Source organism: Leucopleurus acutus, assembly GCF_964270905.1.
Source record: "Leucopleurus acutus genome assembly, chromosome: 16".
Taxonomy (NCBI): domain Eukaryota; kingdom Metazoa; phylum Chordata; class Mammalia; order Artiodactyla; family Delphinidae; genus Leucopleurus; species Leucopleurus acutus.
The window spans coordinates 63,582,682-63,599,452 of NC_139158.1; the positions used below are offsets into that span (position 1 = coordinate 63,582,682).

Consider the following 16,771-nt stretch of genomic DNA (forward strand, 5'->3'; position numbering starts at 1 on the left):
AGCCCACCTTACCAGTACATAGGAAATAACCTGAACTAGAAATACATGAATGGAATGGTCTAATTTTCAAAGAGATTGCATCAAAAAGAAACTGGCAATAAGAATTCTTTACCTATTATTGAATGATTACTATATTCTAGCCCCGTGCTAATGTTACATACATTATCTCATTGAATTCTTACAACTACTATTGTCCCCATTTTACAAAGGAGGAAACTAAAGTTTGGAGTAGTCAAGTAACTTGCCTAAGCCCAAACAGCTGGTAAATGCTGGCACCAACCTAAGCCTATCTCTCAACCACTTTGCTCCTCCCATGTCTATTACCATGAAAGCTGGTTTTCTGGAAAGCTCTCCCCTGGAGTAGCCAGTCAGAAGGGAAGAGTCCCTGGGATAGAGTACAATGAGGAAGGGGCTATAAGAAACCTGCTCTGAACAGTTGAGAGCAAGTCTTTACCACAGTAAGGAGAACCTGCAGAAACTGCTGTTTACCCTTAAGGGACATGGTTAAACTGGAGGCTCACAGTATAGACTCTGAATGAATACTGAACTCTGAGCTTCAATCTTCTCACCCGCAGAATGGGGTTAGGGCTACCTGACATGGTTGGTATGAAGATGATGTAACACAGGTGAAAATGCTTCTTTGTAAAATGAAAAATTTTATGTAAATAAAAGGTATATGATTATTTCAGGAGCTGAGAGAGAACCATATTAATGAATGTAAACAACGTGGGATTTTAAAAGGGAAGTATATTTCCCAATGTACTTCAAATAAATGAAACTATCACTATTGCCATTTAGCCCATTCTTCTTCCTCCAAGTAGAAAAGGAGTCATGCTTTCTCTTGTGGGATAGGTCATCAAAAATTGACATGAGATGATGCCAGGCCCCAAGTACATACCTATGCTGGGTAGAAGCTCTGGATGAGATCCCACCTTCTCCTCCACTAGGCCACCTGCAAGTGGCTCAGATGCTATGCCAATATGATTGTTTTTTGTGGTCGGCGCCGCGGAGATGAGCTCAGAGGGTACCAGAGTGGTTACTATCGAGCGTACATTGGTGGGGAGAGTACTGCCAGGTAAGCTGGGTCCTGCTGAGGTGGAGCCGGGGCCCACAGGGCTAGAGGTCATTTTTAGCAGAGTGGGTGCTGGGGGTGTTGGGGTTTTACTGTCCAGCTCTGTGGATAACTGCTCTGTTCCCATGAGCCCTGGAGCTGTGGTCTCTAGCCCTTGGCCTTCAGTTTCTCCATCTGCACCATATTGTTCTTCCCCTTTCTCAAGAGAGCCTGTAACTTTTTTACACGCCTTGGTCAGCAAAATCTGGCCGATTTTGTCCACTTTTCCTTTGCCCTTACTAGATGAGACTGGGCTTCGCCGGTTGACAGAGGAGCCTGGACTATTGGTCAAAAGGGGAGAAACCACTGTGGTTGACTGTGAAGAGGGCAGAGTGCTCTGATCTGCTGAGGTGCTCACCTGAGGACTAGTCTCCTCTGGATTCAGTTCTTTTACTTGCTGGACAGGGGGATGAGGAGGGACAACTGGAGAAGTTGTACAAGGTGGGGAAGGAAGCTGAACAGGGGTGGCTCGTGAGTTAAGGACCAAGGGTCGACCTGTCTGTATGTTTGCAGCAGGACTACTGGAGGGGGCATTAGGCAGTACAGGAGCAGAAGAAAATTTTATATTCTGAGGTATGTGTAAAGGGCCAACGACTGCAACAGAGGGAGGCATCAAGCCAGAGTTGGTTGTCAGTGGGGTTGCAGGAATTGTGCTTGGCTGTGATCCTTTCATAACCTGAATTATTGAGGATGAATTGATAAAGACAGGTGTAATGAACTGAGGCCGGGCATTTGACTGAGCAGCTGACTGTCCCTCAGAAACCATAACCTTGCTACCCACATTGGGCATTGTGACAACTGTTGACATTAATGCAGACTGCAGGTGAGTTGGCAGAGCTGCTGATGTGTTAGCTGAAGTTGTGATGGGATTGGAAGTTACAAAAACAGTTATCTGATTTGGGGGCAAAGGAGTGGAAATGGAGGAAGAGCTGACAGGTCTTGACATTACTTGAGGGATGCTTGGTGCAACATTAGAACTGACCTCACTCAATTCTGGATGCACAAGGGTTGAACATGGCTCGTTACTGTGAGGTAAATTTAGGGAATTAGAGGGTTCTTTAGAAGACGAATCCTGCAGTGTGGGAATGACAGATGCTTTTTTCAGGTCCTCTCCAGAAACTACTGGAGGTGTTACTTCCAGATCTGTAAGCCCAGGGGGTTTAATGGTCACATTAGGAGCTCCAGAGTTATCAAGAAGTTGACTTAACGATGTTGGTGCTTCCCTCATAGCAGGAGACACCAAATTTTTGTTCTCTTCGATACTGGGAAGTTTGTTAGTATCCGAAGGTTGCCCATCCTTTTTGGATTGATCTTCAGGGGCAATTTTAACTTCTTGGGCAGGGACTGCTTTTAGCTCAACGTTTACCTGCTCCTTCCTACCCTGGGAATTCTGGCAGTCGCTGTCCTGAGGCATAGTCAAGCTCTCCTTGTTTTCCTCAAGAACACCCCCTATTGCAGCCACAGGCATGGTAGGATTCTGAGGATTCAGCCCGCTGTTGTTAGGGAAGCTTCCAGGTACAGGGGGGTTGGCCAAAGGAGTAGGACTGACCAATACGTTTCTTGGCAACTCCACATTTTGCAACAAGGTTGCATTAGTTTGAGAGGCAAGAGTAAGTTTAGGGGCTTTTGAATTTTGTCTCCCTGGACTTGGGGTGGTTTTCCTACTTGACCCAGGACTAGACCTGCGACTGTTGCTTGGACTTGCCCGTTTTGTTGCTCCAGAATTAGACTGCTTTCCAGAATTCACCACCACAGAATCTAATTTGTGAGTCTGTGGGGCAGCAAAATTGGAAGGATTATTCATGGTAAGATTTGAAGGTGCTTGTCCAATGGCCTTCAAAGTTGTTGGATTTAGGCCCTGTTGATCAAAGCCTCTGTTTAAATTTGGCCTGGGAGGTAAAGGAATATTAATCTGTGGGGGGAAGAGTCCTGCTATGGAGGCATTGAGTCTTTCTGGTGATAGACTGATTTCTGAAGGTTCTGTGCTGGGAGGGCGGTTGTTGGGTGTCTGAGGATAATAGGGTCTGGGGCTGGCTCTATTTGGTGTTTTAGGCCTAGATGTTTGGGTTGGGGCAGCCACATTTGGAAAGTGGTGGCCATGAGAGCTGGGCAGGGAATTTACAGGAGGCTGCTGGGGAGTTGCACCTTGAGTTGTTGAAAGGGGTGATGGTCCAGGTTTTGGCCCTGTCATCATTAACTGATTCTGGGAAACCACTAAATGTGAAGGCATGTTATTTGGGCCTCCTGAGACAGATGGTACTTCACTGCCACTTGCTTCAGGGAGTGAGGACATCTCTCCCAGTGGTGAGCTGGAAGGATTCTGGGGGTTCTCCTGGTATACCATTTTCCTTGAATTGCTTCCCAAAGGAGTATTCACAGGCATTGGCATTCTTTGCTTATCAGGTGATGGCGGCACGGAGGCAGGTCCTTGCAAACTGACCATGACAGGCACACTGCCACTCTGTTGCATGGGCATTCTCTGGGAGTCCGGATTCAGGGGGCCCCTTGGGGGATGGACGCTCTGGGAGACTGGAAGCCTAACTGATTTGGGGTCCTGCTGCATCATGAGCATCATCATCATTTGCTGCTGCTGCTGCTGAGACTGTGGCTGACTGGGGGGCGGCGGTGGCTGCGGCGGCGGCTGCTGCTGTGGTGGCTGGGGTGGGGGCGCCACATGCTGCATGAGCTGAGGAGGCATCTGCTGAAGTGGCCTCTGTTCAACTGGTTGAGAAGGATAACCTAAAACGAGCCCCCAAAATCAGGGAAGTTAGATTTTCAGCAAGAAAAGCTTTGCTACCTTTAGAGTATAGCCAAGAAATACTCATCTAGGTTGCACAGACTGTGCACAAACAGCTCAGGCATGCCCGTTCCCAGGGGGGGTATGGGCAGCCCCTCATTCTTTGACATAAGCAAAGAGGCACACTGCTTAAGGAAGCAAAAAGCAAAGCATCAAGAACCTGGAGCTCCTCAGTCTTCAGGGTTTGAATGAGGCATCACCGCACTAAGACTGTAATAGACACTGTGCTATGCACTGAAACTGGCAAAGTCTATACCAGCCAAACATTCAGATGACACGAGAAAAACTCCATCAACAGCAAACAGTTGACCGCCCAGCACTGGGGTCTCATGCAAGCATAGTAAATATTTCATTGTACTTGTGAATGAAGCATTTAAGAGTCACTTTTTTTCTGTTAGCACAGATTAATTTTTTTAAGACTTGGTTTTGTTGAAAACGCCAGCATTGAAGATAGCCTTTTTATTCTTTCAACAGAAGTAAGATATAAAATTCTAGGATTCAATTCCTTAAGGAAGAGGGATTTAAAATTACTCCAATCCATTGGCTTCACACACCATGCTGCATCCTTCAGGCTCAGTTCTTTGGGAAACCCAGTGAATTAAACTGCCCCTCCGACGTAAATCAGTTCAATAAATAGTAGGAGCTAATAGAAGCTGATACACACATTGAAAATAAAATGAGGGCACTGAAGTTCTTTTTATGAATATTAATTTCTGTTTACTTTCTTACATGTAAAACTTTATTTGGAGAAATATTTTCTATGAATCCATAATTGAAGAATAAGCAAGAAGCACAGCCCTCAGGAATAAAAAATAATTTCAGGAAAAGAACTCTGAGGGACAATGCCTTATAGATTTCTAGAAGGCAACATCTCAAATGATTCTTTCTTTTGTGAAGATTTTATTTGGCATTTTAGAACCAAAACCTTACACAATCAGCAGAAAGGATGAAAAGATCATTAACCAAGAATAAAGGTTGTTCAGTGGGAAAAAGCGGGCATATAACTGGGATACATACAATTTCACAAACTAGATTTATTTCACTGTTGCATGAAAAATACATTAGGAAAGTTTTACGAAGGTACAGGCATAAGGACAGCTGGCCCTGGCAGTCAGAAGTGTTGGCTCAAGATTTTCAGAGCAGCTGTCAAGTGCTGCTGATCCACAGGGTCACATCCTGTGTTTAATAGCTAATCAATGTCTTCTAGCCAATGACAGACATGGCACCAATGAGTACAATGTGCAGAATCCAGTTTTGAAGTTTCTTTTTAATCCTTTTTTGTTTTAGGCCCAACTAACCTCTTTACATTTATAAAGCCAACAACATATGGCATTTCTATAGGTTTAACTCAGGTTCCCATGTTAAGAACTGTAATTTCTGTAGAAGCCTTGATGTCAGGGCTATGATACAAATGCCTTTTTCTTTAAAATTAGGCCACCAGACAGCATAAATACCAAAGAGAGCAGCACAGACAATACAGCAGCCTCTCTCGAAAGTAACAGTTAAGGGCATGGCTACTGCAAAGGTTCCAGAAGCTGGAGGCAGCAGTCCAAAGGGCATTAATGATAAGATAGATTGGGTTGTTGTGACAGAATGGTGGAGAGGGAAAGCTAGGACACACACACGTGCATATAACATAATAAAAAAACAAGTTTATTAATCAAAGGATGAAAATTCATATGCCTTTAGGGGCCAGACCGGTAATGAAGAAGAGAAGTGGGCTGGTATAAGACAGTAGTAGTTCTGTGGACAGAGCCAAACTGCAGAGCTGATGCTCTAGCTAAAGGCATTTAAATTCAGGTTTCTGTTTGGTTCAGGATGGTGCATGACAATTCAAACATATCATAGGCTGAATTCAGCCTACAGGCTTCCAGTTTGCAAACTGTAGAAAGGAAGCAATAATGTGTGTGAGAACCCCTGGGATTTAACAGAAGAATTCAGATGTATCTGAGGGAAGAAGGCACCTTCCTGTTCATAATGCCTCTGGACCACCACCAAAGACTGGTGACCTCCCAGCCTCAACTGTGCTGCTGTAACTCACTGATGGGAAGTGTGGTGTGCCCAAACAGTTTGTAATAAATAACACAAAGTACTGACATCATAATGAATTCACTTTTTTTTTTGGATTCACTTTTAAAATACATAAATTAAAGGTGGACTAAAGTTTATCCCTAAAGTAACATCACTTACACTTACATGCCAAAAAAGGAGGTGGAGGAACTAGAAAGGAAGAAACAAAACATAATCCTTTGTATACACATGGAAGTGTGGCCTAAATGTGACAGGCTTGTGTGTCTTCAACTGTGTCACAGGGGAATAAAGTTACAAATCACTGCTTAGGCCAAGAGGAACCAGGTATAGAGACACTGTGGCAGCTGACCTTGGTTCTATAATACCTAGGTTGGAATGAACGAATTTTAGGAGACTTTTTCCTTTTCAACATAACTTTCAACATTTAGAGGATGATATTATTTTATAATCAGAGGAGGATACAACACAGAGGGCTTCAACAATATTGGTCCTATTTATTATTAACCTGGGTATTATTATTAACCTGGGTAGGAAGTACATGAGTGTCTCTTTTATTACTCTTTACATATTTTTTATGTTTAAAGATTCATAATAAAAGTTGTATTTAAAAAATCTTATTTTAAACCCTGGTAGTTCTCTGCTTTGAGAAAGCCCCAGTAGGAAAGGCTGCAGGAAAGGCAGGCAAGCAGGATTAGAGTGAAAACATCTTTTCATTTAATCTTAATCCATTTTGATGCCAACTAGAACCTTAATATTGACAAGAATAAAGAGGCACTTGACATTTTAGTCTGATTTTATGAAGACCTAAAATAATGAAGACTAATTTGAGCAAAATACACACACACACACACAAACACACACATACACACAAATACATACACACACATGCCTTCAGAAGTTATATTTGAAAATTTTTAACTTAATATCAAGGCACAGTTTCCAAATACTAGACACATTAAATCACCAAAGTAGCCTAGTTAGTACACAAAATAAAATACTATTGTTTCCTTGAAAAAAAGACTTATAATGCTGTAAATAAATGATGACAAGCATATAAACTTTAGTTAACATTTTATCACCTGGTGGTCGGTTTGAAAATTCTGGCAGTTTAGGGCCTGAGTTGTCCAAGTTAATTCCTTGTTCTCCAGGCAATGGCTGCTGATCAGCCTCCTCCAGACCAGCTGGGCGAGTATCTGGGGTGCTAAAACATAAATTACACATTTGAGAGTAAGCTGTACAGTTTATACACAAAACTAAGCTTAACCCCTCCCCTGTTTCTGAAGAAATCCATTTGCATTATCATTCTTAGCATTATTTACATCTCTCTAGTCTGATACAGTATTCAATATTTGACATAAAAAATCTGCCAATTTCATTAAATGTTAAAATCCACTTAATTTAATAACATGGCTATTTACTCAAAGTGTTTTCTACAAATTTCTGATATAATGATTTTCATGTAATCATCCATCCCTTAGATGTTTTAAGGGATCATAGTTTGGGCTCTCAATATTATAAAGTACTGTGCCTATGAAACCACATTATCTTTAGGGTAGCTATCAAATTCAACCAGGGAGTCCAGATTCTTTTTTTGTGAATATTGCAGTGGTGGCTCCAACAATTCATAACACCTTGCAAGAAGCTGTAGATTGGCTAATGAAAGTGGTATTCAGAGAACAAAGAAAGCCGGAGAATACCAGAACAAAGCTAATTAATTTTGCTGCAGAATGTGTATTTAACAGACATCCCCATTGGCTTTGGGATGCTTTCATTTTTACCTGGGTGAACCTTAGAATTTTTAGTGGGGAAGAAAAAAATGTCACCTACTAACACCCACATTCCCAAAGAACCAGAGTGCTCACAGCCCTCATTTTGTTTTTAATCTTACTCTTAGCTGTACTTTTCTTTTCTACCTTTTGTTTCCCTTTGCCCTGATATTGGTCACCCACTTTTAGACAGTATTTTACCTTACTGTACTCTCTGTAGTTTCATAAGCCTTACCTTAAATCCATTTTAAAAGCCCTAGCACATGGGAATTTAGAACCTGAAGCAGGTCCTGAGCACATGCAGATGCCTATATCAATATGCTCCTTATATGACTTCTCTCTCACTTCAAATTATAGGCAAGGATTCTGCAGTATCCTTTACTTTCAAAGAACTGTATTGCTAAAAAAAATATCTCAGATACCTGTTCCAGTTACCTCATGTTATGGATGAAAAAACAAAGGCCCACAGCGGTGTTAGAAAACAGGTCCAAGGTTCCATAGTAAGCTAGAGGTAGAATTGGGAGCATGCACTCTTACTTTTAACTTACTGTCTCCCTTCCTAGGAGCCTTGATGCTGTATAAGGCCCTTTTCACAATCTGTAGCCCCAACAAGTAAGCAATCTCCCTAAGTGCTGGTGCAGACAGCAAAAATCCATACTAATGGCAACTGAAGAACCTTGCAATTTTACTCCTAGATTACTGGGAGGAATAAATATTGCCACAGAAATGTTATTCCCACACAGGTCGATAGTAGTAAAGAATTTAACTTAGAGCTATTGGAAAAATCAGATAACCAAACGGGTTATTAATTCTGAATTCAAGAAAAATATAGGTTGTTAATATACAATTATTGAATTTTGATTTATAAGATTCAAGAAAAAAGTGAATATGATATAATATTAGAGTACAACCAAAGAAATATTGTGAGAAGGCTGAGAGAAAGGGAGTTGGTTTCATTTTGAACATTTCTGTTTCCTTAACTAAAGCTCCCCTACTCTCTTCTATAGTTCTAGCAATTTATTTGAATTAACCTGTTTTACACTCCTCAGTCACTATTTTCTGGTAATAAATGTCTCTGAATTTCAGTTTTATAATTAAAGGCAGAAAATCCAGTTTAATCAATATTCCCTTTGGAAACATTTTATCAAGGCCAAAAATATAACTTAAATTAATGCTTATCTTCAGGAAATGTAATATAATTGCCCTTCCTGCTATAATCTTGCAAAAGAACTCACCTTTACCAAAAGGGTAACTGATTTAAAAGGTCCAATCATCTTAGCATGAGATTTTAAGCTGCTGCTGATGATAAAGAGCCTTTAAAGGAAAGGCACCTGTACAAAAAATCATTTCTATTTGAGAGACAGAAGGGAGTCTCCATAAACGGTTTTCATTTCCAAAACACATACAGCCTTTATGGTTCCCCAACAGTCATTATAAACCTAACATGCTTTGTGGAGTTGCAGTGTGGCAGCACTGGCTACCTTTCAGGCTCTGAATGCCACAACCCTCCGGAGACTACAGACTTAAGAGACATATATCAGTTGACTGCAACGTATGAACCTTGTTTGGCTCCTTATTTGAACAAACTGTAAAAAAAAATTAATTTGAGATAATCAAGGGAAATGTGGACACTGTCTGGAAATGTGAGAATATGAAGGAAGTATTAGTTTTTCCAGGTGTGCTAATGGTATCGTGTGGTCATAAAAAACACAAAACAAAGACAAAAACCTGTCCTTATCTTTCAGAGGTACATACGGAAATATTTAAAGTGAACTTGCTTTAAAATAACCAAGAGGATAATGGGGAGAGCATGGATGAAGGCAAGATGGATTATGAGTTGATAATTTGAAGCAGGGATAATTTCATTATACTATTCTTATTTTATACATGTTTAAAATTTTCCATCAAAAAAAGTTGTTCACATAGAAATAAATGAATAAGATTTTAGGCAAAACTATCACAACCTACTTTAGATCCTGCTGACTATTTTTCTTCTTCCGAGGGGGTTTCTTCTTCTTCGGTTTATTTGCGTTGGTATTATTTTGCTTATTGTTTACCCCAAAATGGCCTGCAGAGATATCACTCTGCAATAAGTTGACCAACAATGGGCTTGTTAGCGTGACATCCTTATTGACCGGGAAGCCTGGATTCTGACCACAGGACATCTGATTTCCATTGGGTGCTCCACTGAAAGGTGCATTGAAAGGCATCCCATGGCCTGAGAAGTGGTTTCCCGAGGCACTGTTTCCCTGCATGGCCTGCACGTGGGGGGGGACCATGTTGCTTTGTTGCATGCTAACATCAGGCATCATCTGAGACAAGCTGACATCGTTATTTGCTGTAGTAGCAGGATCGCCATGCGGCTGGGCCATATGTGGGCTGGGCCCTGGTGGCCTCAAGACCTGCCCCTGAATCCCCATAACCTGAGATGGACTGTTGTTCACGGGCCCTTGCTGGGGCAGCATCTGTCCTGACATCTGTCCCGTAAACTGCACCATGTTTCCTTGCATGTTTGGAGTTGGTCCCCTCATTATCTGTGCTGGTCCCGACATGACATTAGATTGGTTCTGAGTGTTAAACTGTTGCTTATTCCCCTGCATCTGATTGGTCATAATCTGCTCTATCATTGGGTTCTGTTGAAGCAAAACTTGCCCCTGAGGCCCCATCATCTGGTTATGTGGTGCCATCATTTGTGGGCCCTGCTGGGGAAGCATCTGCTTGGGTGGGGTCATCCTCTGGGGCGAGGGCCCAAGATTTTGGCTCTGAGGATTCACCATCATCTGACCCTGTGGCATAAGCTGGGCCCTTGAAAGGATCATAGGGTTCTGAGGGTTCAAGGTTCCTTGTTGCTGGACCATCTGGCCCTGGGAGGGCACGATCTGCTGGTGCATGCTCATCAGCTGAGATGGTGGGCCCTGCTGGGGCTGGCCTTGCATGTTGCCCAGGTTCACCTGAGGAACCCCAGAACTACCAGCCTGTTGGTTGTTCATGTTGCCATGAATTCCCATGAGGCTGGGCTGCATCATATTTGGTGGCCCGTGGGACACCTGCATCTGGTTTTGAGGAGGACCAGCTCCTTGACCACCTTTAAAAAAAAAAAAAGGCACAGTTTCAGAAAGTAATACTATTATCTTGCTGGTATTAAGATTCTCAAATTACCTTAATTAGAAAAACACAACTCACCCATATCCACCGACCAACATAAACAAATGTGCTGTGCTTAACATACTTCTTTGAGTTTTCCATAGTATGGATATGTGACTGTGGCATATATTCTCAGTGACCATACAATAGAGAAGGAGAAACCGTTTCTTTACTCCTATGTGGTAACTTAAAGATAACATTTTGAAGATCAGTAAAGTTTATTTTCTCTTAGATTAAACAAAGAGAAAGGCAGCATCTCATTATTTAAAAATGATGTGCAGCTACCTTAAAATGAAGAAAATTTATGAAAAGCACTGTAGGCTAGTGAAATAAGCTCTGCTTTAGATGAGTCAGGAAACAAAAAATGTGATGTTGCCGCTTAAGAAAACCTCAGCAAAGTTGAGAAGACATTTAAAAATGCTCCTTGGAAAACTAATAATGACTCTCAAAGGTTATGCATGTGATATCTGGACTGACATCTGGATGTTACACTGTAAAGAAAAGAACAGCTAATACTTCTTAAAGACAGGTCTCCTCTGCCCCAATGTGGTAAAAATTATTTAATCTTGATCTGGAAGCTGAGCGTCTGGTGGAACTAAAAGACAATTCAGAAGCTGCAGACAGAGGACAGTCAACAAAGGATGTTAAAACTTCAGTGACCCTCCCCTGTGGCAGTCCCTGGTGGACCACATGGGACATGTTTTATTCTTCTAAATTATTTCTAATTCAGACAAAGAACACTGCTTGGCTTGCTGCAGTGTTTACTTATTGTTGGGTCTTTGGGACTTTCCTATAACTGCTTATATTATCTCTCCCTTTTTGCAGAATAACCTTCTAGCTTATTTTATCCCCCCCCTTTTTTTTCATTTTTAAATGGGGACTAAAAAGTGGTAGCCACAATGAAGTTATGAGCTCAGTCCATGCTCCAGCCAGGAGACAGGGGACAAACTGTCCACTGTTAATACAATCCAGATTTTTCCTGAATCCTAAGGAAGATTTTCTAAACTGGCCTTAAATTGAATTCCATGACCACTGTATATACAATATACACTAATATACCAGTGTATATTCATCCAATCAACAATTATCTATTGAGTACCTAATATGTACAAGGCATTTTTGGTACTGAGGTAACATCAATAAACAAGATAGATCAAATCCCTGACCCCTTAGAGTCTAGTTGGCAAGAGTAAAATAACAAAGTATTTTCACAGGAAGAAGTAAAAGCTAACAAGAGAAATAATGTAGGGTAGGAGAAGAGAAAACGACAGACAAGAGTAGAGCTCTCTTAGATGGGATAAACTGAGAAATCAAAACAATATGTGCATGTGGGAGGAAGGCACCATATAAAAATATATCAATAAAATAGTTGTGCTTATGTGGAGGAATTATGAATGATTTTATCACCGTTTTAAAACTTCCTATAGAAAACATGAATTCACATAGCTCAGGAATTATAGTTTTGCATTAGCAGATAGGGGAAGTCATGCAGTTTGCCCTACCCTTCTCTAAGCTTTCAAGAGGTTTTTTTTTTTTTTTTTTAAGTTTAAAACTATTCTCCTTCCTTAGTGATTTATAATTAATGTTGGAACCACATAACTGAACTAACTCCAAGTGGGGATCGGAGTTCAGAAAATATTTGTGCTGCCTCAGTCCAAATGTCCTGAATGAGAAAGGGTAAGAGGGTTAGTCATGTGTCACCTAAAAGCAACCAGAAACATGAAGTCTGGGCTTATACAATGTTGCTTACAAATACTTTTTAGCCATTCTGCTCCACACTATTTGTCCTCCTAACCTGTAATGATTAAAGCCTGGTCTTCAAACACCACAGAATTCAGACACTCAGCATACACAATGTTAACATGAACTATAAAGAGATTTTAAAAGCCACAGTTGTTCAAAATGCCATGTGCCTCCATGCCTTTGTACCTATCATCTCCTTTGCCAGAAACACCTTTTGCCCTTTCACTAACTGAGCGGTCAGCAAACTATGGTCCATGGGCCAAATCAGGCCCATTGCCAGTTTGTAAATAAACATGAATTCAGAGTTCAGGAATATAGTTTTGCAGTAGCAGACAGGCAGGATGGAACACTGCCATGGTCATTCATTTATGTATCGTCTATGGCTACTGTGGTGCTACAACAGCAAAGGTGTGTAGTTGCAACAAAGAACATATAACCTGCAAAGCCTAAAATATTTACTATCTGGTTCTTTTCAGGAAAAAAAAAATGCTGACCCCAGCTCTACCTCAAGTTTTATCTCCTTTCTTTAGGTGGTTCTAGATTCTCCAGACATTTTACCTAATTTCAATATATCAGTTATTGCCCTGAAAGAATAATTATTTATAGGTCTGAAACTAAAGGGAAGGACCAGGGTTTCTATTTCTCTGTATATCCTTGTTGTCTACCTACCTCACAATGTTCAATAAATGCTGGCTGAATAAATCACAGAAAACAAACCTGCATGCTGGACATTTTGATTTGCTTGCAGCTGAGGGGCTCCTGAATTCCCAGGGGTAGTTGCTGTGGTCGAAGGCACCTGACCTTGCATAAAGTTCGGATTGGCCTGTCCTGCTGAGAAGCCAGGTGGGAGGCGTTTAGGCATTCCTTAATAGAAAACAACGAGTAAGGCAGTTACCTAGCAAATTTATACTCTTGCTTAGATGTGGAATGAATAAGGAAGGATGAGCTGCATGAAGTCTCCACTGGCTTAGCTCTCTCTGTCACACTGGTAGGATCTTTAATAAGGTTGGGAAAGATGGTTAAAAAAATCAACACAATCTCTTACATGAGCATTGTCAAAATGAAAAAGAAATACTAAAAAATTTACACTTAGAACATGCCAAGGAAAAGATGGCAATCTGCTCCCTAAATGTGATCTGAGGCCACGTCACAGCAAGGTTTAGGGCTCACTTTTCTGTAATACAACGGACCCCAAAACTTTACATACTTTAACACAGGTACCAAAGGAATATGCTAAATTCTCTCATATTCACACAAACTGATAAGAACTACTATAAAACAAAGACCTGGGTCCTGATATTAAGCATACATAGGTGATTTTTTTATTTCCATTGAGGGAAATGGATGATAATTTCCTTTGTGGAAAATTTCTCCCCAGTATTGTGCTTGTCTCTTTGGAAGAGACGAGAGATCAGAAACAATTCACAGGAGCGTCAAAGTGAGGGTATATTAAATTTATGATTACACCTTCCCCTCAAAAGGATTGCTGACATACTGACAGCTATGGTACCAAAAACCGTACTCTGATGCAATCTTACTAAAGTAATATTTTCTTTTATAGGAAGGTTTAATTTCAGAAAACAAATCTGTAATAAGGAGAATCTCAGAACCCACTCATAGTTTATAACATAGGCCTGGATGTGGCCAGATCACCTAGGTGAGCACATCACTTGCTCTATGAAAAGCATTAAGACCTAAGCTCACTTAAAATTTTTTTGTATTAGTTCATTTATTTAAGGGCCAAATTTTCAATGTCCTGAAAAACGCTCTGTAGACAAATATGCATTTGTCCTTTCTTTAGCAGTGACAAGTCCCCATTTGCATGCTTCCATTGTAATTAAATCTGTAATCACATTTGCAGGAGGGACTACCCAGCTTCCACTGATCCAAGGCTAGATGCCCAGAACAGTGAAGTTTGGAGCCGAAACATTCTTGCACTTTCTAAAAACTTCTTAGGATTCAAATATTACCGCCTGCATGTCAGTAAAAGTAATTACAAGAGAGTGAAAAAAGACTGATGAGCAACTTAATTTCACCAGAAATCATGGGAACATGCCTTTGCTATGTTGCACTAAAGATGCAAGGGTTTTTTTCTGGGTAGGCAATGGGTGTCTTTTGGTGGGGGGTATGTTTATCAGATGACGGTATTACTCTCTATACTTTACTGAAAAGCTCCAAGCACATTCATGTGCACTAGATCAATGATTAATAAGAATAAATAATAAACATGGAGATGGATAAGTTTTACTGTAATCGTTTTACCTCTCACACATTAAGCTCCATTGCTTTTTCTTCATACAAGAGGCACCTTACAAAATAAATAAATAAATCTCCTTTAGGTATAACTGGTGGAATTCCCTCTCTAAGGAGCAGGCATTGGCATTATAAAACTATAAAAGTCAATGATTTCTGAACTTATTCCCCTTTATATTTTAATCAAATTTAACAAACACCATGCTATTTTACTAACTAGGATTATCAAAATTGAAAATCAGAAGGGCCTTTTCCCCAACAAAACCCTATTCTTATCTTTTCATTTTTGCTCTATTGCATAATCTTAATGTTTTCAACAGCTGAGTAGCTTAAGCTGTTAATAAAATCCTGTTTCTTCTGGACGTTTTAATTTACTAGTAGAAGATCAAGCAAAAATATTTTGAAAAACAAAATGAACATCTCTATATTGAATTTTACCTGCATTTTTATCCAGAGGGCTAGCTTAAACACAACCAGTAAGATGCTGCATAATGTATCAAGTTAACTACGTCATATCAAGTGTCACCACTATATCCACAAAACCAAATAATTACATCCTTATTTCACTCCCTCCATTAACTCTAAAAATTGAAGTTCTGCTAAGATCTATCTCTAGTAAATTTACCAACACAAATGGCTTCAGTGTTCCTCACCTCCTAGGCCTGGATGTAAACTCTGTGGCCCCTGATTTGGTGGTTGCTGCTGCATCACCATGAAGTTAGGTGGCACGTTTCCCTGTTGAACCATAGGATTCCGACCCGGAGAGCTGACGGGCTGCTGAAATCCCTGGGGAAGTGGGTTATTTTGAGGTGGCCTTGGTCCCATCTGCTGCTGAGTTTGGTTAACCGTTGGGGAGGATGCAGGGGATCCCTGCTGGAAGGAGGAGGGTGAGGAGGCAGGAGACTTGTTGGTGAGGTGGGGCTGCTGCAGGGGGGCTGGGACCCTAGAGGGCCCTCCCTGCAAGCTCTTCATCTGAGGAGCTGTGAACTGGCCTGGGTTGCTCATCTGAGGAAAGTTTGTATGGGCTTGTGAAGCTTGCTGGCTGCCAAAGGGATACGGAGGGGGAGGGTGGGAAGGTGTCTGTACCGTGGCTAAGGATGGTCTTGCCTGGAGTTGCTGTTGCATTGGGCCAGGCAAGGGAGCCTTCTTCCACCCTTGATTTGCAGTCATTGTGCCCAGAGAACTCTGGGCTGGAGGAGGCTGAAGGGCTCCCGAAGGCAGCTGGTTCCAGCCTGGAGGAACAGGCACCTGAGCTGGGGCAGTAAACTGGGGTCGAATTCCCTGCGGCTGCTGCTGCTGATGTTGCTGTGGGGGTCTTGTCTGCAGCTGCTGCTGCTGTGGCTGTTGCTGCGGCTGCGGCTGCGGCTGCAGCTGGGGAAAATTAGCTGGGTTTAACTGTCTGTTCACAGGGACGGGCTGCATTGGGTGGTGCGGGGGAGCTAAAGATCCTGAGGGATGACTTTGCTGCTGTATATGGAGCCCAGAGAGGAGTGGATCCATTGCATCTGTTTAAAGACAGTCAACAAAGCAATAATTAACTTACTGCAACCTAGATCTTTCAGCAATCCTACAGTCTTGGCAATTCTGCAAATACAGAGTAAAATCTTCTGGGATCATTCAATGAAACATTTGTGAGCACTTGCTATAATGCAAAGCAACTGCCGAGATGACAGAAAGATGAATCTTGTCTAGAAAGAGCTTATGATTCTAAGTGGATATAAGAGCCAAACATAAAATGTGGAGTATTCTCCAAAGCACATTCTGAGGAACTATAAAAAAAACAAATACAGAATTCTCGATCATGGAGTGGCAGGACTAAGTAGGCCAAGGAATAGATTTTTAGGAATAAGAATAATGATAAGAATAATGAGAAATTCTGAGAAGAAATTCTGAGAAGGAAATGATGACTTCCAGCTTTAAGAAACT

At 41.3% G+C, this 16,771-nt stretch overlaps 1 protein-coding gene across 7 annotated transcripts in view; it reads right to left on the reverse strand.

The window, feature by feature from the left end:
- Positions 1–16,771, reverse strand: part of NCOA6 (nuclear receptor coactivator 6) — a 98,432-nt gene that overhangs the window by 18,384 nt on the left and 63,277 nt on the right. For 5 of the 7 annotated variants that reach the window (XM_082858208.1, XM_082858203.1, XM_082858204.1 and 2 more), the window contains 5 exons: positions 15,499–16,350; positions 13,310–13,456; positions 9,674–10,790; positions 7,019–7,140; positions 899–3,850 (listed from right to left, as the gene is read on the reverse strand). In XM_082858208.1, the coding sequence (XP_082714334.1) occupies positions 899–3,850; positions 7,019–7,140; positions 9,674–10,790; positions 13,310–13,456; positions 15,499–16,350 (5,190 nt within the window). The remainder of the gene's footprint in view (positions 1–898; positions 3,851–7,018; positions 7,141–9,673; positions 10,791–13,309; positions 13,457–15,498; positions 16,351–16,771) is intronic. The other 2 variants (XM_082858207.1, XM_082858206.1) reach the window with 2 other exon arrangements.